This window comes from Egretta garzetta, unplaced genomic scaffold, assembly GCF_000687185.1.
Source record: "Egretta garzetta isolate BGI_Z169 unplaced genomic scaffold, ASM68718v1 scaffold281, whole genome shotgun sequence".
NCBI classification, from domain to species: Eukaryota; Metazoa; Chordata; class Aves; order Pelecaniformes; family Ardeidae; genus Egretta; species Egretta garzetta.
Genome location: NW_009258674.1, coordinates 403,964 through 429,033, shown reverse-complemented (window position 1 = coordinate 429,033; position 25,070 = coordinate 403,964). Strand labels below are relative to the sequence as shown.

Here is a 25,070-nt window from a genome sequence, read left to right as displayed (position 1 = left end):
TTTCCCCTCTGATTTTCCTCTTTTAGACCTTGTCTTGTTTAATGAGTACATTGACTGAAGAAAAAAAATGAAGCTGGAAAGTGTGAAAACATGTACCCTACTAAAGAAACAAGCCCTGCAAGATGCTTTCCATGGGCCAGCTCTGTACTTTCCTGAAATAGAGTGGTAGCTGTAGATTCCCCAAAGAGTACCTGTTAAATTGCCAGGGCCAAGCAGGAGCCTGGGCCCAGCAGCTTCACAGGCTAAAAGCAAGTAACATGAGAACTCAGTTTGTGTATTTATGGACAATTTTGGGAAGGGAAGAATGTAGCAAAAGAAGAGGAAGGTTGGGCATTTCCTCATCAGAATTTTTGAGGATGCTCTAGTGATATGGGAGAGCAGTTGTACTAAAAGCCAATAAAAAATAAAGTTCAATTGCTTAGGTAGTTTTGAAACCTAATCCTTATTTGCTGGACAGAAGGAAGTTAATTTTTCTAAAATCACTTGTGAAATCCAGCAACTGCCGGTGCAATTGTAAGTTGGCAGAATCTGCATGAATGAGTGCTCGTGTTTGCTTCCAGGTTGCAGCTGTACAGTTTATAAGAGCTAATTCCTGCTACATCTCACTGCAAATGTCAGTTTTCCCCGTCAAAGTTAGTATTCTACTGCAGTTATGCCCTTGTTCTACATCTTACGAGTAGGAGCTGGTAAGATATCGATGTATTAACCTGGTGTTCTAGGTTAGAGTTTTTTACTGACTATTAAGTCAGACACTTTGCTGCCATTTGAGCTAATTACCACTGGAATAAAAACTTTAAACCCATGCCAAGATTCGTTTCTGTTCTGATCCAAATTTGACTAGTTTCTTAGCTTTAAGCACCTGCTTAAATCCCACTGAAGTCAAACAAAATGTATGCATAAACATTCTCTCAGGCCAGGAAGAGACCAATGAACGTAGATCTCAGAGATTACTTATCACAGAAAAAAAAGTCATATGCCCTGTTTTAATGTCATTACCTAGTAGAGTTGTTGTATTCATCCATTTGTGAAACCATTTTTGGAATACACTAAACATTCTGTTATTCAAACTCCAATACTGATCCCAGTTTAGATAATAAATGTTACGTGATGACTTTCTGCTTCAGCCCCGGTCACTAATGAATTACCAAAAAAAATTAAAAAAAAATTACACAGCAAAAGAGGCAACACAAAGCAATCTTACCAACCCCAAATTAACCTTGTTATTATACAACACACGTAATCTAATATTGCATCAAATGATTAAAGCAGGGTTGTCGCCTTAATTATTTTTAGACTAAGCATGTTGTACAAAGGATCCCAAGGCTCCACTGCTCTTCCTTGAAGACAGGTCTATGTCCCTCAGTCCGTCAGGGTCCCCCCTGCCTCCCCAAAGTACTGAGTTGTTGTTTATTTTCTCCAACACTGGGACACAGCTCACATTTAGGCAGACAATGGGCTATCCCACTGGGGATGTTCTCCCCAGCGCAGAGCAGCAGCAGCAGGCCCCTTCCTTAATGAATGCATGGGCCTTTTCCCTCCCTTCCAGTTGTTAGAGGTGCTACGCATCCGTAACTGAAAAAACGTGTGGCGGCAGAGGACGGGCTTCCGCCACGAGGTGTCAGCAAAGGAACGGGGGGGGGAGGGAAGGCGACTTACTTCAAACCGCCACCTCCGTACCCGAAACGTTTTTCCTCTTTTCTGTCTGTCCGCTAGATGACAGCAGGGAAACTCGACTGAAACAGCCAGTAATGGGCTTGTGGAGATAACTATTTTACCCCTACTGCTAAACCCTCGGAGAGCAATGCAGCTAAGAAACTCGCATTATTGGCTGGTTTTCTGGAAATTACAGAGCCCTTTGCTTTTAGGCTTCCCGCCTACAGGCCTCAATAATTTACAAAAATATGTCTGTGCATTGTATGCAATGCACTTGAAGCAAATTTACTTGGGCTGGAAAAAACAGTTAAGTATTGTTGTTTTAATGTGAATAATTACTTCATAATGTCAGTTATTAGTCTTGTAAAATGCTCCCAAGTTCTTACTTTCATAAGCTGAATGGACCTGATCTTTCATATAAGAACACCCATCTACACTCAAATTGCAGCAAGCCAGGAGACTTGAGTTCCCCTGTATATTCACAGCAATATTCAGTCTTGTAACAGGTATACTAATTTTATGCCAATACCTTAAAATGCTGCTACACTTTTGCTGTTGGCTGCTCACCGGATTAAAGCAGTAAGCTGTTTTAGCCTGGGTCTTTGGACCAGTTATGGTACAAGCTAGACTAGGGTCCAAGTAGTTACGGCACAAACGAGATTCAAACATGGACCAAGTGAGGAAGGAAGGAGTTAAATGCACTTATCTTACTGTCACACTGTACTTCAAGATGAATCCATCTTGACCTGAGTTAAAGCACTGCAAAGCTGCTGTAAGTAGGGTACATGCTAGAATTCAGGGGTCAATACACACCCTCTACCTCGCTCCTGTTCCTGGCATATTCCAAAGCATTTTTTGTGTGAAGAGCAGTAGATCTGGTATAACCTCAAATTTCCAGCTTTCATGCATCTGTGTGAGTGAGGGAGATTCCCATCTCAATAGTATTCATAGCTCCTAGCCCTAATACAGAGGTACAAAGGATTTGCAGCACTCGGAGTATTTTTCAGAAAGGAAAGAAATAACTTAAGTTTTCCTCTCTCTGCTCACTCACTTTTTAATTTTGTTGTTTCATCTCATGTTTTCATTCTCCTGAATTATTCTGAGATGTATGAACTTAATTGTCTGAGTGCTCTTAACATTTAATTTTGGTCTTTTCATTTACAAAGACCCCTTTTCACAGTATGGCTATATAACTTTAGCATTTTATTCTAATTCCAGTTTATGGTCTAGTACTCCACGAATTTTGCTCCAGTTTTTGATGTGTCAGATAAAAAAAATATTGGCACTCCATCCTTTGGGGTGACAGTGGTGCTACATTTTCAAAGAACATGGCACAGGGATGAAGAAGCCCTGTCTCAGGTCTCAGGGTATTCTTCATATAGAAGCTTAGTGGTGTTTTTTTTGTTTTTCTTCTCTGAAAAAGTATAAGGAAACATTTAAGCATTTAGGCTAGCTTTTTACTGAGTGCTGCATTGTTGCAGCAAAGCATTCAGTCACTGAGTCATGTGTAATTTTGTTTTAGAATTCTGTGGGAAATCTTGAATGCTGCTTTATCATACTTTTCTATATTCCAATAATAGCTGTCATAAAAAGATGAACAGGATGGTGTTTATTAGAACGAATAATCAGCTGGTTGTCTGTACATACTATATGTACCATACCACACATACTGAATCAAATCACTAGTCCAAAGAAGGCAGCACTAAGAAAAGTAGCATATTTATAGTTTTCTTTTTTAATTAAACCTGTGAGGAGACATTCGGCTGTGCTCAGAGTATTTGTCTCTTTTCACGATCAATTCCTTATGCTGCACAGGAACATTGAAAAATAGTGATGTCAAACAAATTGTATTTGTGACCAAAAATTGGAATTCAAATAAAACAAGGGAGGGGAATAGCTTAATAAAAATATTTATTGAAAAAAATTCCCATCAACATCATTTGGCTGTACTAAGTAAGTAAAATGCTGAGCGTGACTATGGTAATCAGGATGCAAACAGCTAGTACCATAAGCAGGATGATTCGGCAACATTTGGAATGCTTTTTTTCTCTCTCTTTCTTTTTTAACAATGTATCATACCCAGGAGTATAAATATCCCCCATCCAGAACTGTAGATCATTAGGATTTTCCTAAAAGAAAAATAAAAAAATGAACTCAGTTCCTCTGTCTTGCACATAAAGTCATTCGAACATAGCCAGAAGTATTTTGGCTATCATCAGATAGTGATTAATGAATTTAAGGCATCACAACACAATGCAAGAAGTTGTCACTTGAACATAGGTTGTGCTACTTGCCAGATGCTGCAAATGTTCCACTGGGGAAAGTTAAAACCACACTTTTCAGCCAGGAACCAAATGTAGGACACCAGCCATTGAAATGTGATTAAAAAGCCCAGAAGAAACCATGTCTTCTCAAGAAGAGATGTTGATTTATAAACATAGATCTGAGTCCCTTTCCAAAAAAAGGAACACAGAGAAAACCTCACAAAAGTAACCCTGAAAATGATGTGTGCCAGCCCACAGGGTAGCAGGATCCTGCATTGTGTGGATGAGGCTGAGAAAATGTGTGTTATTTGATAGCAGAAGGATGAGTTGTTAAAGTGAGCATGTAGTATTTAAGTCCCTCATTTATAGTTCTTCCCTATACAAACAGGGAAGCTGGGTTGAGGGGTGTTGCGGTTTAAGACTTCCTCTAGTCACACAGGTCGTGTTCTGAAGAACTGAAATTCCTGGAGTCTAACCAGATACATCAACTTCTTTTCCTTATCAGACTCACGTTAGTATCATGTCTGTACTAGAAAATATGTCCATATTTACTTCTGGAATCCCACCGAAAGAACCAACGGGGCTGCGCTGTGGCTCTTGCACACACCACGCAGCTCCCAGCAATCCACTTTGCTTGAACACAGTGCAAGAGCGCGTTACCTTTATGTGGCTGGCCAAGTTAGAGCACAGCGACTGCCTGTCATAGTCTTGCACGGTCCAGGAAGGGGTCTTTTTCTTCTCCCAGTCATCACCCACCTGGATATCACTATACAAGGGGTTGCTTTTGATCGTGGATTTCAGGGTGATGGGTGTAATGTGTTTCCCAAGGGCTTTGTCTATCGTTTCTTGACTGACTTCCTTTGAGTCTAAGCCTGGCAGCTCAGTGACATTTCTCTTTTCTCTCTGTAAGGCACAAATTAGATCAGAAGTTGGTTTTCATCTTCATTTACCTATGACAGAGGTCTCCTTCCAGAGGTATAATTTGGCATACAACAGAATCATTTTTAAAATTACGCATGCAACAAGTTTTCTCATTCTGGCAAACATCTACAGGGCAGTAAGGGAGCCTGAGCGTTCAGTCTGGGTGGATTTCTTCCTTCTGGGGAAAGCACGTGGGTACAATCTGAACATTAAACTCTTTTGCAAATGTGAACTGGCATTATAGTGCCTGCTGAAGGAAAGCCTCTGCTTTAGCAAAACAGTGCTGTGGAGCACTGCGGTAAAAGATGCAGTTCCAATAAAAGCCATAGGCATATGATGCAGAAGCAGAGCTGTAAGGACAAAGTGGAGTGAGGCTGAGAGGCAACAGCATGTAAGGGACTGCCTTGACTGAAGCTGCACCTCTGGCAGCAGGGGTGTTATTTTCAGTTCTGGTTCACGCTGTTGGATGCTAGACCCATGTCAGGATGTCAAAGAGGGCTTTCATTCAATGAGGGACAGTCATTAATTTGGGCACTGTCAGAACTTAAAGGTAATTAAATACCTGAGCAGTCTCCCAGCAACAACAATCATTAAATCAGACCTTTTAGAACAGGGGGGGTGGCAAGGAAGGACAACAACCCTGGAGGGATCACATTTTTGAGAGCTCACAAGCTGCTGCTTAACACAGCACTAAGAAACTCTTCAGGAGGTGGTTAGATGGAAGCTACCATATTTTTTGATCCGTAATTGCATGGAGGAATGCCATCCGACTCTCCAATTCAAGCTGTTCAACATTTTCATTCACCACAAACTTCTGTCCCTGAGACTTTGAATTAATCTGTCACCGATGTGCTGTTCTGGAGGTGCATCAGCTTCCCAAGAGACCTGCTTCTGGCACAGCCTTTGCCTCACATTAGCATCTGTCCTGCATCTCAGGACTACTTCTGCAGAACCATCACAGTGCAGATTCAGCCTTCGTTAGCAAACACCACTCCCCCATTAGCACCTTTCTCATTAGGAACTTTGTGTGGGGACAAGGGACCCTTGTGGCATGGGGGCACACCCCAGCCCTCCCCCACCCTCAGAAATCACAAAGGTGTGGGCAGCACCCACTGCCAAACTCCCATAACATGAGTGCACATCATGAACAGCCCATGAAGACCATCTGGGACCTGAGAAACTTCCTTCCCTAAACGGATGTCTTTCCCAGGATATTTCACTTGTATTGCTGTCTCCAGCTGTTAAGGTGCCATGGGCTGGATGGACTTCAGCAGCCAAAGGGCTTGCTGCTGCTAGGGGCACATCCTGCTTCTCCTTCCATCTTACTAGCTGGAGCCCAGAGGATGCCACCTCTTCCCGCACAGTGGCTCCGACAGCTGCTTGGACCCCTAAGCTGATGGCAAGCTCTTGGCTTCTTCTTCTTGAGTAATTTTCTGCCCCCTTCGTGAGCTGGTGAATCCACTTTCAGTGGAAGCCAGCCTACTTTATGCCTCAGTGCCTGTGCACACACGTAGACATGCATGAGTTGGTCTAGGGCAGGCAGATGTAGAAGGAAGCAGGAGGACTGGTTTTGTTCAGAAAGGAAAGGTGGAGAAAACAACAGCCTTTGTCTAAGAAACCCTAGGAGGAAGCATCATGCTGGCATTCTTATCACTAAATCGTGCACAAGTGACTAAGCATGTTTCCCATCAAAAATTACCATTAGTAGGTGGGTGGATCCTCAGTGCCCTCCCAGTCACTCTATTAGTTCATAATTTCCATATGTCATTCCTCAGCCTTGACATATCCCCTGACAATATTACTCTCTGCATTGCAGTTACAGCTGGCACTGAAACCCTCTGGGTTGTACTGGCCAGATTTCAGCTGAGCTGGTGTTTTTAACTGCTGTTTCTTTCTGACTACATTTTATTTTCTTTTATTTCTTTTATTTCTTATTTAAAATTTGTCATTGACCTTAATGATGCTTCCCTCAGGCTTGTTAGATAGTTGAACTTGGAGAACATTTTATTGAAGAATGCGAACTGTCTCACCAGGGGATGCTTGGTCTCCCTAGGCTAAAATGTTGTGAAAAGAATGCAACTTGACAGCGATTTCTAAAGCTGTATTACATAAAACGCTCTAAAACTTGGAATAGATGGCATGATGCAAAGTTTTTTTCATTAAGAGAGTGCTTTGTGGCAAAACTTTTTCCCCTTCTGTCTGGTGTACCTTCCTTTTCACAGGTATGAGAAAAGGAGAATGTGATAGCCTGGAGCGGCGGTAGCAAGGGAATAGGACAGGAGGGGCAACAGTGTTTTACCATGAAAACTGGACTGGAATTTGGGGAAGGAGGTAGTTTGCAGAAGTTCTAGAGATTGGACACTGAAGTGCCAAGCTAATCAGGAGAATACACTTGAGTGCAGGCAAATGCTCGATTGTGAAACTTCTGCAGTAGATATGTCCCAGAGACTAGTTAGGGAAAAGGAAGGGCAGAAGCCTGAAGCAAATAACAAAAAAAAAATAACTTAGGTCCAAGAAATGATACAGAGAAACATGAAGAAGATTGCATGAAACACATGCATTTATAAAAGCAGAGAAACAGAAGGAGACTAGATAATAAAAATATGCCTGCTAATATTAATTCTAGCAAAAACTACATATTTTTTCTTTTAAGATTCAAAACATTTCTCAACAGTTTTCACTGACTCATGAAACAAATGTTAAAAGAAAGAGGAAAGTATTATAAACTTAGGTATCCAGATATACAGTGTACAGATATATACTGTGTATAAGAAGCCAGTGTGAATGAGGGGGGAACAGATCAAATCAGCAGCAATTTATGTTACTATTCACTGAATGGAAGGAGGGAACAGCAAATACTCAAAGCAGCAATAGTTATGAAGAACTCTGAGAAACTGTAGCCAAAATGTGTTGACAAAATACTCATTTAACAACATGAAAAATGCTCAACTCTGCAAACACATAACTGTGTTCGATCTACATATAGCTCATGAGCAAGAAAGCCGTTATGTTTTATAACTTGTGTTTCACTGAGAACAGTTTGTCCTGCTTTGACAGACACAGAGAGCTGGCATGTACAAAAGAGGGTTCTGTAAAAAGCCTGGAGATCCACAGAGATCCAATGTTAGTTCCATCCCTGGGTCAAAATGTGCTTTCTCCACAAGTTTTTCTTGCCGATTATTTCATGATGCAAATTATGCGTATAGGTACATTACAATATACATAATTAAAAATGAGAAATTAATCTATACTGCTAGGAAACATTTTATCTCAACTTCATCCTTTTTTTCCGGTTGTTGTCATTGTTAGCGCTGAAACAACCTGAGAGTCTAACCCTTCTTTTCCTCAGTCTGTGATATGAGACATCAAGCTAATTACCCACCAAAACTAGGACATCGACAGTTAAGGCTAGGTCTTGGTCTCAAGCCCGCCTACCTTCAAGAAGAGATCAGAGAGACACCTAAAAAACTAAATTTACTTCCTGCAAGTCAAATTTTTCTTTGCTCCCCCGCAAAGAGTTCCTCTTGTCCCATGGCCAGCCATGGTCTCCAGCTGCAGTGAGGGAGATATTCAAAAGAAAGTGACAAATGCTGTTGATGGGCAGCAACACCTAAAAACTTCAACCAAAGAGGTTTTTAAGAAACTTAGGACCACCAGATACTTCAGGATTTTTTTGTAACAGCCTCCTCAATCCTAATGAAAGTGGGTAGCAGGGTGATTATTATATTTGCACGCAATTTGTTTAAGACTATAGCCCTCTGGTGTGCAAAAGCCTTGTAATGCACCCTGGAGGACTCTCTGAGTACTCAGAAGGGCATTTTGCTGATGTAGAGATCTTTTTCTAAGACAGAAAAAAGATCTGACAGATAAAAAGCTGCGGTAGTAATCAAAGAACCCCTGTGATAACATCTGTATGGGTATTATTAGGCATTTGGTCAATAAATCCCCTCATTTGCCAGGATGAATAATTACTAGCTCTTTAGAATTTCCTGAACAAATCTGATCTCATAGGGGATGCTGTGGAAAAGCAGTCAGGAGGGCAAGGAGTAACCAAGGGTAGGTAAGCAGGTCTGAAAAAGAGTAGGGCAGGCAGCTCACATCAAGGATTCCTGAAGATGCAAGTCTTCTTATCGAAGGAACTGAAGGGGAACAGAATTGCTTGTCAGAGACATAAGGCAGCATCAGGTACTACAAAGCAACCTGGGGAGCTACCTGACATGGATAAGAAAGAGATCAGTAGATGGTTATAAACACTTAAGCCAAAGTGACAGGAATATTTACAGAAAAGCAGGCCTTCATATAGACTATTTTAACTGTGCAACATTGAGAGTACTTCTGTCCCCATAATAAATTGTTTACTTAAAGAAAGCTGTTTTATCTGTCATTGTTAATCGAGTTCTGCAGGGTTGTGAGTGCATTATACAAAAACTTCTGTATGGTGTCAGACCAAAGCTCCTGCCGTCCTCACAGCTGGCTCTGATTGTGGCCAGTTGCAGATGTCTAGGGAAGAATAAAGGGAAGAGTGGAAGTATGTAACGCACATATGAGCCAGGGTGACTCAAACGAATGACCGTAACCCAGCACCTAACTTATAGGTAAAAAAAAAAAAAAAAAAAAATCTCACCCTGGAACACGGAAAGGAAACGGACAAAGAACTTTATAGGTCAAAAAAAAAAAAAAAAAAAAAAAAATCTCATCCTGGTACACTGAGAAGGAAGCCAAGGCAGGACACAGGCATTAGCTCAGATGAGAGCCCGGTAGGGGTTAGGGGTGCAGTTAGCATGATAACTGTAATACCCGCAGGCCAGAATTTGTTCAGAGTTGTGAATTCCTAAGCAAGAGCAGTGTGGCAAGGAGTACCATGGTGTTCAAAGACCAAGTGCTCTCTGCTGTCTTCCAGAAATACGGAAATAGAGGAAATACAAGCAGGAAAGAGAAGTTCAAGAATTGCAGAAAATTACTAGGAGGTAGACTACAGGGGAGACATGCACCCTGGCTATCAGAAGAAGATATAGAGGATTAATCATCAGGTGTATGCTGAGCACTAAAACATACCGTGGGGCAGATAGTCCAGTGAGACTGGAATTTTTTAGGGCAATCAGAAAGCGGTCAGTAGCCAGCCATTTGCAGGAGAAACAGGCTGTGCTTTTTATGCTGCTTTTCACAAGAAAGGGCCAAGATTCCTGGACTGCTTTATGGTTTGTTTTATTCAAAATAGAGGATGAAAATATATGCTATGTAGGGAAGCTGTTCAGTGTGCCTGACGCAGAAGAGGAAATGAAGGAGAAAGAGCAGTGACTTTTTGGTCAGCAATAGGAATAGATGTTAGGTGAAGCTGCTTTTTATACTGGAAATAAATTTAATATCGTATAAGTGGAGAAAACACATAAGCACTTAAGTGTACTTGAATTTAAGTGATCTCATAATAAAGGTCTGGAAGAGACTGCAAACACGCCACGGAGAAGTCACTTTACACGGAGAGCCCTGGGTAGCAATAGTCTCTCAAAAGAAAATGAATTTCTGAAGGGGGAATTTAGGCTACTCTCAAGGTTTAAGGATTTTGGGAGTCTGTAGGTCACACACATATGTTCTGAAATGAATTCTCCTCCCTCATCCCCCCTCATCCCCTCTCCCCCCCATTTCCGTTTCTGAATTAACTAACCCTTAACCCCATTAGCTCTCTCATCTTAAAGCAAAACATGTTATTCCTGCGCCATTAGTTCTCCACTGTGCCCTCGTGTTTATTCTAATGTCTGGAACTCATCAGTTCTTTTCCCTTTATTTGATTGTCAGCAAAAGGGAAAAAAGGAGGCTCATAAGGGAGAGAGAATAAGGCGCAATGAATTTATCTGGACAGCTTGAATTTACTAATGAATACACTTAAAAGTGTAGGTTGTGCCCTAGGTTTAACATTTATAAAACATACCGCATTGCAAACTGCATTTCTGGAGACATGGTGAGTACAGAAATTTCCTTTGAAATGGCCATCCCGGGGCTGGGAACAGAGTTCCGGAAAACTCTCTCACTGGTGGTGAAGGGCAGAGCACAAGTCGAAAAAGCACAGGGCTCCCCACACATTTTTAATCCTCCTGCAGCTCTGCAGCCCTGGCTCAGTGACAGCGCATCCTGTTAAACGACAATAGGGAGAAGGATCCCTGCTGCTGCAGAGGCTCTGTGTGTGGCTGCCTCCCTCCTTCACAAAAGAGAGGCTTAGGTGGGGTGGGGAGTGAGGCCAGAATTGCACCATACCCCATTGTTTGGGATCCCGCAGGCTCCTTCCCTTGGTTAGGGCTCTTCGCATGGGAGATGACGGGCGACTGTGTGTCCGTCCTCCCCCTCCAGCTCTCCTGGGGGAACGGCCAGCAAAGATTATACAATGCGAGCAGATGCAGCTGGAGGCACTGGGGTAGGCAGAGGGAAGAGTGTCTGGGGTGGGGAAGAGGCTAGGGAAGGTGAGGGAGGGTGTCATGGAAGCGGGTGTCAGGAGGGGGACGACTTTTGCATGTGGTTGAGGGCTGGAATGGACTCTGGGAGGGAGAGAAGGGGTTTGGGGAGTCGATGGGGAGAAATCTCTGAGAGGGGAGACGTGCAACTGGAAGTAGCTGCGGGAGATTTTAAGGATCTTTCTCTTCCCCTCCACTCCCCCAGGTTCATGTTTTTTAGTCTCCCACTCCTCATCCCCCTGGGAAATTGGACCCCCACCCTAAGGATCCTCAGGATGCAGACCCTTCTCCACCCCACCCCCACTCCCCATCCCCCATCTGCTTATGTGTGTCTCCATCCCTTGACAAGAACCAGACCTTGGAGCTTTTTGCTTGTGCTAGGGGTGGGGAAGGCGCGGGGCTCCCTGGGCAGCAGGAGAGGAGTGCCGTGGAGCAGCAAGTGGGGCCCAGAAGGGTGTGAGCTGATGCAGCTGTAACTGCGGCTGCTGCAGACGTGAACTTCGCTGCTGCCAGCTCAAGGGCCTCTGCTAGGCAGCGCACATTTACATTTTCAGCAAGAAACTGCTGCTACCTCTGTATAATAACCTGGCTTAACACAGTTAGGGTGTTTCACACTTTCAAAAGCTGTCTGTCAGGATAACAGAAGATCAAAGCAGAATGAGGAAAACAAGGCAAAATAAAGAGGAAGCTACAGTGAACCATGTAGACATGCATAAGCTCGCATGACACCGGCAAGAATCTCTGATGCTCTCTGCAATGTGCCTGTTCATTGAGTCTGAAGGATGTGGCCTGGCTTTCAGACTTAAGACTGTTTTTTTTTTTCTTATTTTGCCCCTTTAATACAATTAATTGGTATTTGACATCAGTAAGCTTTCTGGGAAATGCTATGAAAATGTTACAATGAGCGGTAGAAAGCCTAACGTACTGAAATAAAGTCAGCAGACAGCCCTGAAAAGGTTGACTCTCCTCTAGGAGCCTGATCCTCCCTGAAGTCAATGGGAAAATTTACAGGGATATTAGAGATTCAGATTCAGAGATGCAGGAAGCTGAATCCACAGCTGAAGTCTCAGCCTCATGTCATTTGTCTCCAGATCCCCCAAACGAGGTAGGAAAGTCAGGAAAAATCTAAGCCTCTTTTGGACCTTACCTGTAAATAGACTCTGTTGTGCCACCGCTGCACGCCAGGTAAAGCTGTTCCTGGGAATTTTGCCAGGCTGGCTTGTAGAAAGGTAGAGTTTTTCACTAGAGACTTCACCTCCAGTTGCAGGAATTTATCGGGATGGTTGTTGTTTGGCAAAACAGAAAAATCCATGTTTCTGTCCTGTAGAGTAATAACGAAAACAGCCCCAGCTTCTGCTTCCTGGCTGTGCATGCTCCTTCTATTATTAATGACGTGAAGAAGGATACAACAGTTTCCTGAAACTGTATCTGACCCCTGTTTGGTGTCAGGCTCACTTATATCATCTACCAATGATAAAAGATTGTTTAGAAGCAGCAGAGCAGACAGGACATGTTTCTGTAAGTGTCCAGCTTAAGTTTTCAAGTTCAAGGTCTGTTTTGATAGATACATACGCACTCATTAAAGCTAACAGAGTACCAGTGAGTAGATGCATGAGACACTTAAATGCATACCAGCACTTCCTCAAGTGACCTGCCAAAAATGTCAAGCTTACAATACTTCAAAGCAACCTTTTTTCCCCAGAAAATTAGAAGCAGCTCCCAGGGCAAAGCAAGTCCTCCTTCTCTGTGGCGGTACTGAGAGGCTCCATTGTGCTGTGTGGGTCGGCACCGTTTTTCACCAGGACGGCTACGACATGTGTTTCTTTAGGTTCAGGGATTTCTTTCACAGTAAATTCTTCTTGACCCTGGGAAATATTAGATTGTTTCAAGTAATTGATAACAGAAGTTTTCAGGGAATAGATTCTGCTCCTGTTCAAGTAAATGGGAAAAACTCTTGTTGTCTTGAATGGCACAGTCTCAGTCCCTTCACTTTTATTATTTTAGTTTGAGATTTGACATTTTCATCATAACTTTGTAAGTCTTAAGTTCTTTTGACTTTCGGCTAATGAAATTCACCTTCTCATCATGGCCATTACTTATAACCAGCAAAAGTAGTCTCCTCATTTTTATTTCAACCTTTTTTTTCCCCACCTTTCTGTTCTTCTAACTTATATTTCATTTTTGATGACGCTGCCACAGAGGACAAGGTTTTGAAAGTTCATTGTTTGAAGTCCAGGAAAACCTATTTTGGATTAAATTAGTGCTGAGAATTAGGGCATCACAAAAATTTTAGCCTTGTACTTAGGCCAGAGAATCAGACCAATGTATTTTCCTTACAGAAGACTGCTGAAATTTAAAAGGAAAATAAAATGAGTAGGCTATTTTTTAAAATGTTACTAATGCAGGATGCTAATGCAATAAATGAATTCTTTGATATACATATAAATTAAACCACTTCCTTACTTAGAGAGCTCATGATTTTTCCTTGCATGTATTTACTGGTGATTATTTTACAGTATATATGTTAAAAATTATTAGTCCGTTCACCTTTCAAGTAGATACTCATATCAAAGTATTTGTGAGCAGCCATGAAAGAGAGAGTAGTGACCATGTTTCTGAGTAGACGTGCATGCTTCTGGGAAACCTGCTGCTACGTTTAGAACTGTTCCTCCCCAGTGTAATGAAGCCCTGAAACACTAGCACATCTTTGCAGTGTAACCCCAAGGGACTACCATGAAGCTGCTGGTTTAGACTTACCATGACGTGTAGTCCTCCCTTTTCCCTGTGCAGAACTAAGACGGTAATAATTCGTGTTCTAAAATAGCTGGGTATATAAAACTATGCCTTCTTTCTTATACATATATACCCTTTCCAGCATCTCTCTGAACACAGGATTCTACCATGGCACTGTAGCATAGAATGTAGTGAGCATTTGTATGAATTTACTTACTGACACTACTTCATTTCATTAGACATGATGTAAGGGTGTAAAAAATGTCTCACTGTGTCAGACCCCCTCAAGACCAGGATCTATCACTGTGATTGAAAAAGGTGAAAAGAGATACTCTTTAGGGAGACTCTGTACACCTGGCTACTTTCTGCAGTTCTTCTTTTACTCCCCTAGAAGACACACAATTTTTTTGTGCTTGAGTGTCTCTTCCCAGGCGTTTTATTGTCTATTTATGGATTTGTTATCTATGACTTTGTCTAATTGCTTTTAAATCTTCTGATACTACCTCCTCTAGAAGCAAGCTTCAGAACATCATGACTGTCTGTCTAAAGTGCTTACTTTTATGTGTTTTAAACTAATTTCCATACTAGTTTTATCAAGGATGCCCTTTTTGTTGTACTGAAGGATTTTAAGAACAAGAGCTCTACATGCAGGTTATCTATTGCCTTCAGAATTTTTTAAACCCTGACCATGCTCATCTCAGACTTTTCCTATCCAATCTGAAGTATTGACTTTCTCAGTCTCATATCATAAGCCACCAGTAGCCACTGGTCTACCTCCTTGCTCATTTATTTGCCTTTTTTAATGTGTTACAGTGTAATTCCATTACATTGTTCATGAGAACACAGCAAGCATAAATGAATGCAATGCTCAAGCTGTGGGTGCACCACAGTTCCAAAAAAAGGAAAAATGATGCGCTCTCTTCTGATAACATCCATCAGTTTTTGTTGTTTTTTTTTTTTCCTGCTATTCTCATAGAGCTAATAACTTCAGTCAAGAGTAATCAATGACACTATGATTTTCCTCCACCCCTGTGGCTGCCAGTTGCAAGTTCAGTATCTTGTAGGTATAATTTAGGCTATTTTCTGTATCTATACTACCTTACATTTACCCACAGAAGTTTATTGGCCAATGTCTTGCCTAATCACTCAGTTGTGTGAGTTCCTTGCCAAGTGAGGCAACAGTTGGTTAATGAGAAGAGCTTAATGTCACCTACAGAGCTGGAGATCTCAGCTCTTACTCTCTTCCTCATGCCATTGATGAAAATGTTGAAAAAGTGAAACCCAGTGTCATTCCTTGGGGAACCATATTGCTGACTCCCCTCCATCCTGAATGATGACCATTTTGCTTCCAATCCTTTAACCAGCTTTCAAGCCATAAAGATTGCTCCTGTAGTCCTTTGTAGTCCTGGAAGTGTTGGAGCGGGTCCAGAGGAGGGCCACAAAAATGATCCGGGGGCTGGAGCACCTCTCTTATGAGGACAGGCTGAGGGAGTTGGGCTTGTTCAGCCTGGAGAAGAGAAGGCTGCGGGGAGACCTGATTGCAGCCTTTCAGTACCTAAAGGGGGCCTATAGGAAAGACGGGGAAAATCTTTTTAGTAGGGCCAGCTGTGTCAGGACAAGGGGTAATGGTTTTAAACTAAACCAGGGTAGGTTTAGACTAGATATAAGGAAGAAGTTCTTTACAGTGAGGGTGGTGAAACACTGGAACAGGTTGCCCAGAGGGGTGGTGGAGGCCCCATCCCTGGAAACATTCAAGACCAGGTTGGACGGGGCTCTGAGCAGCCTGATCTAGTTAGCGGTGTCCCTGCTCCTGCAGGGGGGTTGGACTAGATGACCTCTAGGGGTCCCTTCCAACCCAAAACATTCTATGATTCTATGATTCTATGTGAATGTAGTTTCTTGAATGTCCTGTAATGTGGAACCTTGTCGGGGATGTGTGTGTCCATGAGATCCTCTTTACTCAGGACACAACTGAAGCCATGTTGACTCTCTCCCAACTAGGTAAGCCCATGCTTACCTAGATGCTCAGGGATCTTAGTCTTTTTTTATCGGCTATTACAGCACCAGAAAAGGAACCTCAACACTCCTTAGTCAATAGTTCAAAGGATCCCCAAAAGATCCCCTTTCCCACAGGCAGGAATTACACTGGAGTCTGCCATTCCTCTGGCAGATTGGCTGTTTGAAACAACAGCTTATGCACCATGGCAAGCAGTTCTGTAATTTCCCAATTGCGTTATTCCAGGAATCTCACATGACTGTCACCCCAGGTACCTGTTAGCATCTAACATACCTATTTGGTCTTATATTCTCATGTATTTCTTTCAACTTGATCCAGTTTCTCTGACATCTCTGCTATAAGGAACATGCAAGGAATGAGAACCCCAGCAACATTTCAGCTGGAAAGGCCAACACAAATGATTCACTGAACTTCCCTTTCATAGCTCTATCATCCCTGAGTGTGTCCCTTTCACACCTGTGTTATCAGATGGTCCCACTGACTCCCTAGCTGCCTTCCTGCTTTTGATGTATTTCGAATCTCTTTTACTACTAGTTTGAGCATCTTTTCTACAGAACTCTTCAAATTCTTCTGTACCACATAATTTTCTGTTTACAATTGTCCTATTAGGCACTAGGGCCTCCACTGGCCTCGTCATGCAGGCAAGATTTCAATTTTTAATATATTTTTAGAATAAGCAAATGACTGCTTCTCAGTCACTAAAGATGACAATTAAAACTGAACAACCTCCCCCGCCCCTGCCCCCGAACAACCCAGAACTTAAAACACGTCCTCCAGAACTAAGCAGCAAATTCCCTCCAGAATAAATGACAAAACAATTACAATTCAGGTATTCCTTTTCTTTAAGAAAGGTATGAGAAATGGTAAGTTGTAACTTTTGGTCACTACTGTAGCTAGCCAGTGTGTGTCTGGGAAGAAGTAAGCCCGCTGTGCACCAGCCTAGCACAAACTCTGTGCACCACTTAGATCCCACTTATTCCAACAAAATAGAATCTAAGTGGGTTTTAATTAGCAGAGAGGCCTACTCTGGCCCTTGTGAGCTGGAGTGAATTTTACCTTTACTTCTCAGCTGAACTTGACTGATTTGACAATCATTAGTTGAAATTTTACATATTCATGAGGCTGGAGGGACAATGTATTAACACAGAGGGATTGTTGGTGAAAAAGAAAGACCAAATTCAAAAAGCAAGTAAACTTGGGTGGGAATGCCTATGAGTGCAGAAGGCTATTGCTTCCCTGCATGCAGGGAAGGCAGGACAAGGTGCATGCACGCAGCCCCCCACTCTGCTCCCCAGCTTGCTGGGACTCCGGCCACAGGCTGGGCACATTCTCAAAACATTCTCATTATTTTCTGACAAAACTGGTGGTTTGGTCTGTGCTGCTTCTCTGAATGATGATAGAGCATGTCGAAGCAGTAAAATTAACTTCCTTTCAAATTCATACAGAGAAGGAAGATGCATTTTTGCTGTGTAGACACAAAACTCCTTCAACCTGATTCACACACATCTAACTAACAGTTCTGTACTACAGATGCCGAAGGAATCACAGCCAGAGCTATCTGCATTATAGCATCCTGATTTCACTAATTAAATTTAAAATGAATGTCATTTTACTGTGCAACTTTCCATCCGTGGTTCCCATCTAAAAGTCTTTTCTTTTACAATGTTGTATAAGGGTGATGGGAGGATGATTTCAGCACAAGTCACTCATCTGTTTTCAATGGATACAGGCAGAGTTAAAATGTACGTTTCCATTTTGAGATAAAGCCGACATTCTTGTTAGTAGAATATTCAGGAACAGCAGAGCATAAACATTCAGAATTGTGCAGATGATATCACTGGCTGATGAAAGACTGTCCTCTGGCTCCTAGTCTGGAGGCATCTTTCCTTTTGCTTGATGTTTAGTTGTTGTGCTTCAAGTGAGTGCAGGAGTATTACCAGGACTGGGTACTAACTAAGTGTGAAGAAAATTTGAAATAATAATTAGGTTTTTTGCCTGCCAACTACAGTAATTCTATTAGACTTTCAAATGTGTGTCTGTGACATTGAGGAGTTATGACCAAGAGTAACTGAATTTTCTGTGGGTTCAAACTTTTTAATTATACAAAATATAGTATCACATTCCATGATGTCAGTTATTTTTCTTTCCTTCTTTACTTTTTAAAACCAGAAGATACTTAAAGTCATACATTAGCACATCATTAAAGTTGCAGTTTTTGCTATTTGAAAGCATATACTTTGATTTCAACAGGAGTTAAGACTGCGGCTAAGTATTCTTCCTGGACAGAATCACAGTCCTGATTGGGGGCCTCCTTTTATTAAATTGTGTGGATATCTACATCACATCTATACAGTAGACTCATTGCAGAGATAAAGACACATTCCCTTTTTGCTTTGAGTAGGAAATATTATGCCTTTTGGACTCACTTCTCTGGCTGTCTTGCCTTCAGGGTTTGGTCTCCTACATACTTGCAGAGCATCCCTAAAAGCTTGCATCTCAAAATGGAGGCAGGGGGCCTACCCCTCTCCTCTTGCTGAGTTCAATGGTTGTAGAACTCACCTGAGGTAAATAACTTTGCCTCCCCTGAATATTACTCTGTTATACCCAACTTTCCATGTATCAAGGCTCACAGAATGGCATGTCTGCCTTGCAGCTGCAGAAAGGTGCCTAAGTGAAGAAGCAGGAGGCATTTGTTGTAGGGACTACCCTAGCCATACCTGCTGGCTTATCATGCAGGGCTTGATGGATTCAGCTACCAGTCACGGATGCCCGAAACAGGAAAAATGCAAATAACAAAAGAAGCTTTACTTTTTATTGAAAATGTAAAAATCATGTGAATCATGTACAATATTTTCTCATAAGGAAAATTTTAGCTGTTTCAATAACGTTTCACAAGACTGTAAAACATTTCATTTTATAAAGACTTTTTCATAAAACAATGATAAAACTAAAATAGTATTACAAAGCTATTTTCTAAATCATCAACAGAGCACTGAAAATGTTTTACAGATTAATTCATACAAGTGGCAGGAGGAAGGACTCTTCCATTTGCAAATCTGCAGGAGGACACACAAAGGTATAGAGGGGCGTAGGATTTTTTGTTTCAAAACGTTTAAAATCAAGTGACATGTTAAAACAGTACAGACGTGGATTCATAGGATGGTACAAGTTCTAGGACTGCATTTCTCTACACTACCTCAAACAGTGCAACAGTGATTCAGTGTAAATCTCTACAGTGTTTCATTGCTTCAATACTTGTGTTCAAGTATGTGTCCATGAGAATGATCAAAATCCCTACTTAGCTATTTTAATTTTCTTGTTTATAATATGTTATAAATTACAGTAGATTATCCCCTTCAGCATGTTTCAGATGAACTGATTTCACAATACATTCTGTAATAACCTGTTCAATAATGTTAGCTTACTCACCTCGACATCTGTTGCAAAATACACAAGATCATTCTGACTCTGAATGCCAAAAATATAATAAAATTAAAAAGGGCTTTATTTCCATATACAACAAAACTATTCAGCTAAATTAAAATAAATTCAAGATAACATGACTTTTTTTCGGCAACAGAAAGACGACCCTACTGAAAATAAACATTTAAAATACTAGTTACTATTTTTTAAAAATTCTGATAAATGTATCCAAAATTGTTCATATAAAAATTAATTATGAAAACGTCAGAGGATAAAACAAGTTGGCTGTCTAAGCACAACAATTAAGGATGTCTGGCAGGCAAAAATAAATTAATTTGATTAAATTATATGTAATCTGATAATATTTGGTCTGAAGAAGCGTGCATGTGTGTGTGTGTGTGTGTGTGTACGTGTGTGTCGGTGTGTGTTTATAAATAATAAGATTGCAAAGAGCTGAGAGCCAGCCAGCCTGACAGAGGTCAACTCTTCTGTTGCATTTTTTGCGCATAAAAGTCCCTGCACGTCTCACAGCACCGCTGGTACCACCTCATGTCTTGACAGAGGTTCTTCTCTCTTATCACCCTGCAGTACACAGGCCACTGGTCTCCCAGGCACTTGAAAGTTAAAGCAGCTGTGAAACAACAACAACAAACCCAAACATACATTACTGAAACATTTATTAGTGAAGAATCAGGTAGCAAAGATGACAAGGACACCACAAGTGTATCTGGGGAAGGGAAAGGAGAATAAATGTAGATATTCAACAAAGGAAAAACAAAACAAAAAAATCCTCCTGCTGTCAATATTTTCAACATTAACATTTTTTAAGGCCAGCTTAATTTATAAATTGGATTAAGTTGCATTGAAACTAACTGGTTTAGTGCCACGCAGCTGTCTTCTCATGAGAGAGTGAGGCCCATCTTTCTGCCCTGTACAGAAGTGGGCTGGGACTGGGGCCAGGGCTGCGTGGAGGCTGCAGAGCCAGCTCCGGCAGAGCCAGCTCCAGCAAAGCCGCATGAAGCCGCAGCTCCGGCTGAAACTGCCCTCACTCTGAGATGCAAGTTGCCACTGGAAAACCAGGAAGCCTCAGCTTGAATAATATCAGAATGGGGTTCTCAATGACACCTATAAGAGGATTTTTTTTTTTTTTTATCAGAGACAGGCAGGGAAATGTAGGAATTTAAAGCGTGGAGACTGCTGCTGTTTTCTGGTCAGCTTTTGCTCTAGAAATCAAGACTTTGTGCTATGCTGTCAATGAATGGTAACTGAACAAAACTACATGACATCTTACATCATCTTTCTTTGTAACCGAAGTAATCTAGCAGACCTTTAGTTTTGTCTGGCTGCTTTGTTCAAAGGAACAGAAATATATTGTCTTGCTAGCTCCAGCGCTACAGACTCCACACTATGAGGCACTTGTATAAGGTCTGAAGACAGTTAGCAAGTCCCATGATACTCTTCGTAATGCCAATCCATTTTATCTAGAAAAATGAAACTTACAGTATGGAATCAATGACAGTCGCTGTGTTGGGAAATACACTTGTTCAGGCCCAGTTATCACATTTTGTGCTTCTCAAGTGAAGAAACACTGCGCATTTCTTACCTTCCTGATCTTTTTCTCTCCTCTCCAAGTACATTCAATTTTTTTTTTTTTTTTTAAATTGTCTTCCAATACATTGGTCTGACTGCATCACCTCTTTTTAATCACTCAGGTGGGTCTTCCCTCCTCCACGTAAAAGTCAGGCTACTAATCCTTACCTTCACAACTTTCATGTCTTATCTTCACCCAGTTATTCAGGTTGCTCCAGTACTAGTCTGTTCTTGCTTTCTAACTGTGGGATTCCCTGACTACCAAATTCTTCCTGAGAAACCTTCAAAACTGACAAGGACATCACACTGGCCTGAAAAGCTACTGTTTGGTTTATTCTACCTCTTCCCACAGTTGTTATAACTACTCAGTTCCCTCTAGCTGTCATAAATGTTCAGTTGCAGAAGCCAGACTTCTGCTGTATGCCTGTTGTACAAAACAGGCATATTTTCATGTGTGTTGCCTTTTTTTCATGTGAAGCCAGCTGTTAATTCACCCACCTGTTTTGCTTATGAAAGCCTCTTACCATGCTTATCATAGAAGCACCCTGGTACCAAATTTGGTCTTTGCACATTCAGTTATTCAAGCTGTAGTGCACACATGGAATTGATATGGGAAAATAGTGAAAAATAGGGCACAAGAAACACATAATCCAAAAATCATCATAAACACTGAACTGAAAAAAAGGTCAATCTCATAGAAGATTTGAGTTATTTCCCTTTTTTAACAGAAGCGAAAGAGAAGCTGAGAGTGTAAAAGAGGAGAGGTGGTGCAATCCTCATCAGCTTCCACTAGCCTTACCCCCAAATCCAGAGGATCTATACCGCATAATGGGACTGGAAGCCTAAATGATCAATATATTCAAGAGAAGCACTGAATCATGTATTTTGGAGATGTTAATGTTTCTACTGGACTGGATTCTGACTCCTGCTGGATGAGACTGACCCGTAGACTACTAACATCAGTGCTACATAATCCATTCTATATAGCCCAATCTTTTTTTGTGCACTTAAATCAAATTTTAATGAATCTGATGCTGTATTTTTTTCTGTGAAACTTCATGATTCACTTTACTCTGTGACACAAAGCTGCTTATACCTCACCAGAGGGAGAATGTCAGTGATGGAGTGATGGCTTGTTGCTTCTGAGAGATCAGTTGTACAAAGAAAGATAAAGTACAAAGGGCAACCTTACAACAGTGAAATAGCAGAGGAGAGGGTCATAAGCAACAGCTGCCGTCTCATCCAGCAAACTGCAACAATGACTACTACACAAATCTGTTCAAGGGTTAAAAACTTCAAAGAGAAATACCCCTGCACTGACTTTAAGGAAGGATTGCATACAGCCTGAAACGTCAAGGTTTGCTTTCCATGCAGGAGTAATCTATTTGACAGGAGGGTTTATCTTAACAAGGGCTCTGGAAAACCATCTGGAAAGGCTACGCTGTCTTACGGCAAGCCTTTGAATATTCCCAGGTCATGCAGATAAATGATTTGGGGAGCTAATGGCAAGACCATCATCAACAACCCACTAGGAAATAATAATTAACAGAATTAACAGTTCTGTAGTTATGCAGTAATATAATTCTTTAAGACCAACAGAGACCCGAGTTCCTTCAGGAACAGCAAGTCTCTTCACGTTTGTAATTTTTCTTCACACGTCCTAATCCATCAGGCATACATTGTAGACGTTTCAACTAAAGACAAGTGGAAAGAGGTATCTGTATTTGAGGAACAAATAAGGGCCTCCTTGATCTCACAAATATCTCGAGAACATAGTTTGCAGAGCTTTTACAGAGAAAATAAGGTATTTTCTTACCTTAGAAATGTTTGGTAAAATTGAGTGTACAAATATATATATTCTCTATATACAAATATATATATTTCTCTAATAGAAACATTTTAATCTCTGATGTTTTATGTCCATAATGTCATACAGTCCCACAGTATGGTCCTTCCTTGGATAGCAAAAGCCTTCCCCATTCTGAGGTGCAGTCTCTGATGTACACACTGGAAAACTGTGGCAGAGAGATGAGTCTCTGCATAGAGTGTACATCTCCTGAGTCCTACCCCTCTGTTTTTAAACTGAGATCATCATTACTCTACAGAGAGAAAGACTTAAAAAGAGATCTCCAATGGGAATGTGTAATTTTGACTGCTTACCTAACCTGGGTGATGTTATTGTGTTAACATTAATTTTCTCATTGCAGGGGTGGAGATGACAGGGTCTGTAGGCTGCAGGCTTTTCTGAGGAAAAGCATTCATTGCCGTGCCTTCCCGTGATCTTGTGCATGCACTGGATGACTCGGGACTGCATCCCTTTGCCACAGGTGATGGAGCACTAGAACACACAGAAGACACACATTCGTCTAAAAGGTATTTTTGCCTGTAAACATGAAAGTGAAATGCCGGTCCAGGTGAAGTAAGTGTCTGCTCCTTCCATTGTCAGCATTCCAAGATTTCTGCCTTCAATTCCATTAGCTGAATGAAAATCAATTTAAAAAGCACAAATAAATTGGCAGTATGTATTGAAGGGCTGACTCCAGCATCCTGTTGCTGTCAAGGTCCATTTTGTAGAGCCTGTGATGAAACTGAAACACAGCAATGTGCCTGAAGGGAGAAATGGCTGTTCTCCTAGACCAGTAACCTAATTTACTCTTATTAGAGGTGAAAGTGAGGGAACAAAAGAAAATGCTTACAGACACTGACAGAGAGAAGCATTTTTAGTTAAGCTGTTACTCCTGCCAGTGCAAAAGTGCTCTTTCTACTGAGCAAAGACTATATTCCTCCTGTGTTTGTGTCATATGCTTCATGTTTTCATGTGTGTCCCACGAATGAAATACACAACGTGAGACATGCTGCCTGGCCTTTAAGCAGCCTTCCCATCTTGTTGCCACAGAGAATGAGGTGAGAAGATAAAACGGCTGAGCACTGTAACAACGGTAACGTTCTAGTTCTATCACAGTAACTTAATATGTAATAAAGAAAACTTGGGCAGTGCTGTACAGATGCATGCAAAACCTATGCCAAACCAACAAAACACATGCTTTCCCCTTTGCTGACTTTTTGTGAAAAAAATTTCACAGGGCATGAATTATTTTTGTGTCCATTGACATATATTCTATTGCTTTAACTACAAATTCATTCAAAAAATTATATACCCCAATTTGCTCCTACCTGCCTTCGATTTTGACTCAAGTACCCACAAATTTCATTAAGTTTTGGAGAAGTTTACTATAGAGGACATCTTCAAATAATCAATTCTTTGCAGTGAACGATATGAGCACTGGCTGAAAATTTATGCCGCTACCATCCACATAATCCTGAAAATATTTTTATTCTAAAAAATCTTAATTACATAAATATTCAGAACACGTTTCCTTGGGAGGCTTCAAGAAGCAGTTGAAAAAATACTGGAATGAAAAAGACAAGGAGAGGGTGCTATAGCAAAAGAGGTTTCCCAACCATCCTCTCTCAAGATGAAGACGGAGAACTATAGTTTTCTGAAAAGAAAGAATAAATCTTGAGTGTAGGAAATACTACTACTACTACCCTTTAATTTTGTTACCTATGTGATTTTGAGTGACATTTTAAACACTGTTACTTGGAGGAAAGATTTACACATGCCAAATGGGAAATAGAGGGCTTCCACCCAAATATATACATCAAGAGAAGTGAGATTCATGTCTTTTGGACTCATGAGACTCCAAGAGAGGTACAAGAGACTAGGATATACACTTGAAGGGTGTTTTCACAAGGGACTGAACAAGGTCCAAAGCACACTTCAACTTGTAACTGCAAGAAATCAAACACTGGCATTTTACAGAGGCAGCAAGCGGACTTGATATTGCTTCTGTTCTCAGTGGTGTATATCAGGAGTAACTCCATAAAGCCCATAAAGAACCAAATTTCTTGCAAAGTTAATCAGATACAGCCTGCATGAGCCAAGGCATGCAAAGACATTCAATTATGAATACATAATTTTCTATTCTATAGCAACCACAGCTTAACATATGAACAAATACGCTG

General features: G+C 41.2%; 2 protein-coding genes across 2 annotated transcripts in view; both read right to left on the bottom strand.

Annotated features, from left to right (window-relative positions):
- Nucleotides 1-3,602: 3,602 nt before the first annotated feature.
- MINAR2 (membrane integral NOTCH2 associated receptor 2) lies at nt 3,603-12,593 on the bottom strand. The gene is made up of 3 exons (XM_009648859.1): nt 12,429-12,593; nt 4,578-4,820; nt 3,603-3,782 (listed from the first exon to the last, which is right to left on the bottom strand). Exons 1-3 carry the CDS (start codon nt 12,591-12,593, stop codon nt 3,603-3,605), a joined length of 588 nt encoding a protein of 195 aa, XP_009647154.1.
- Nucleotides 12,594-19,933: 7,340 nt separating this feature from the next.
- Nucleotides 19,934-25,070, bottom strand: part of ADAMTS19 (ADAM metallopeptidase with thrombospondin type 1 motif 19) — a 152,948-nt gene continuing 147,811 nt past the window's right edge. The window contains exons 22-23 of the mRNA XM_009648858.2: nt 23,205-23,382; nt 19,934-20,085 (exon numbers count right to left, since the gene is read on the bottom strand). Of these exons, the coding sequence (XP_009647153.1) occupies nt 19,934-20,085; nt 23,205-23,382 (330 nt within the window). The remainder of the gene's footprint in view (nt 20,086-23,204; nt 23,383-25,070) is intronic.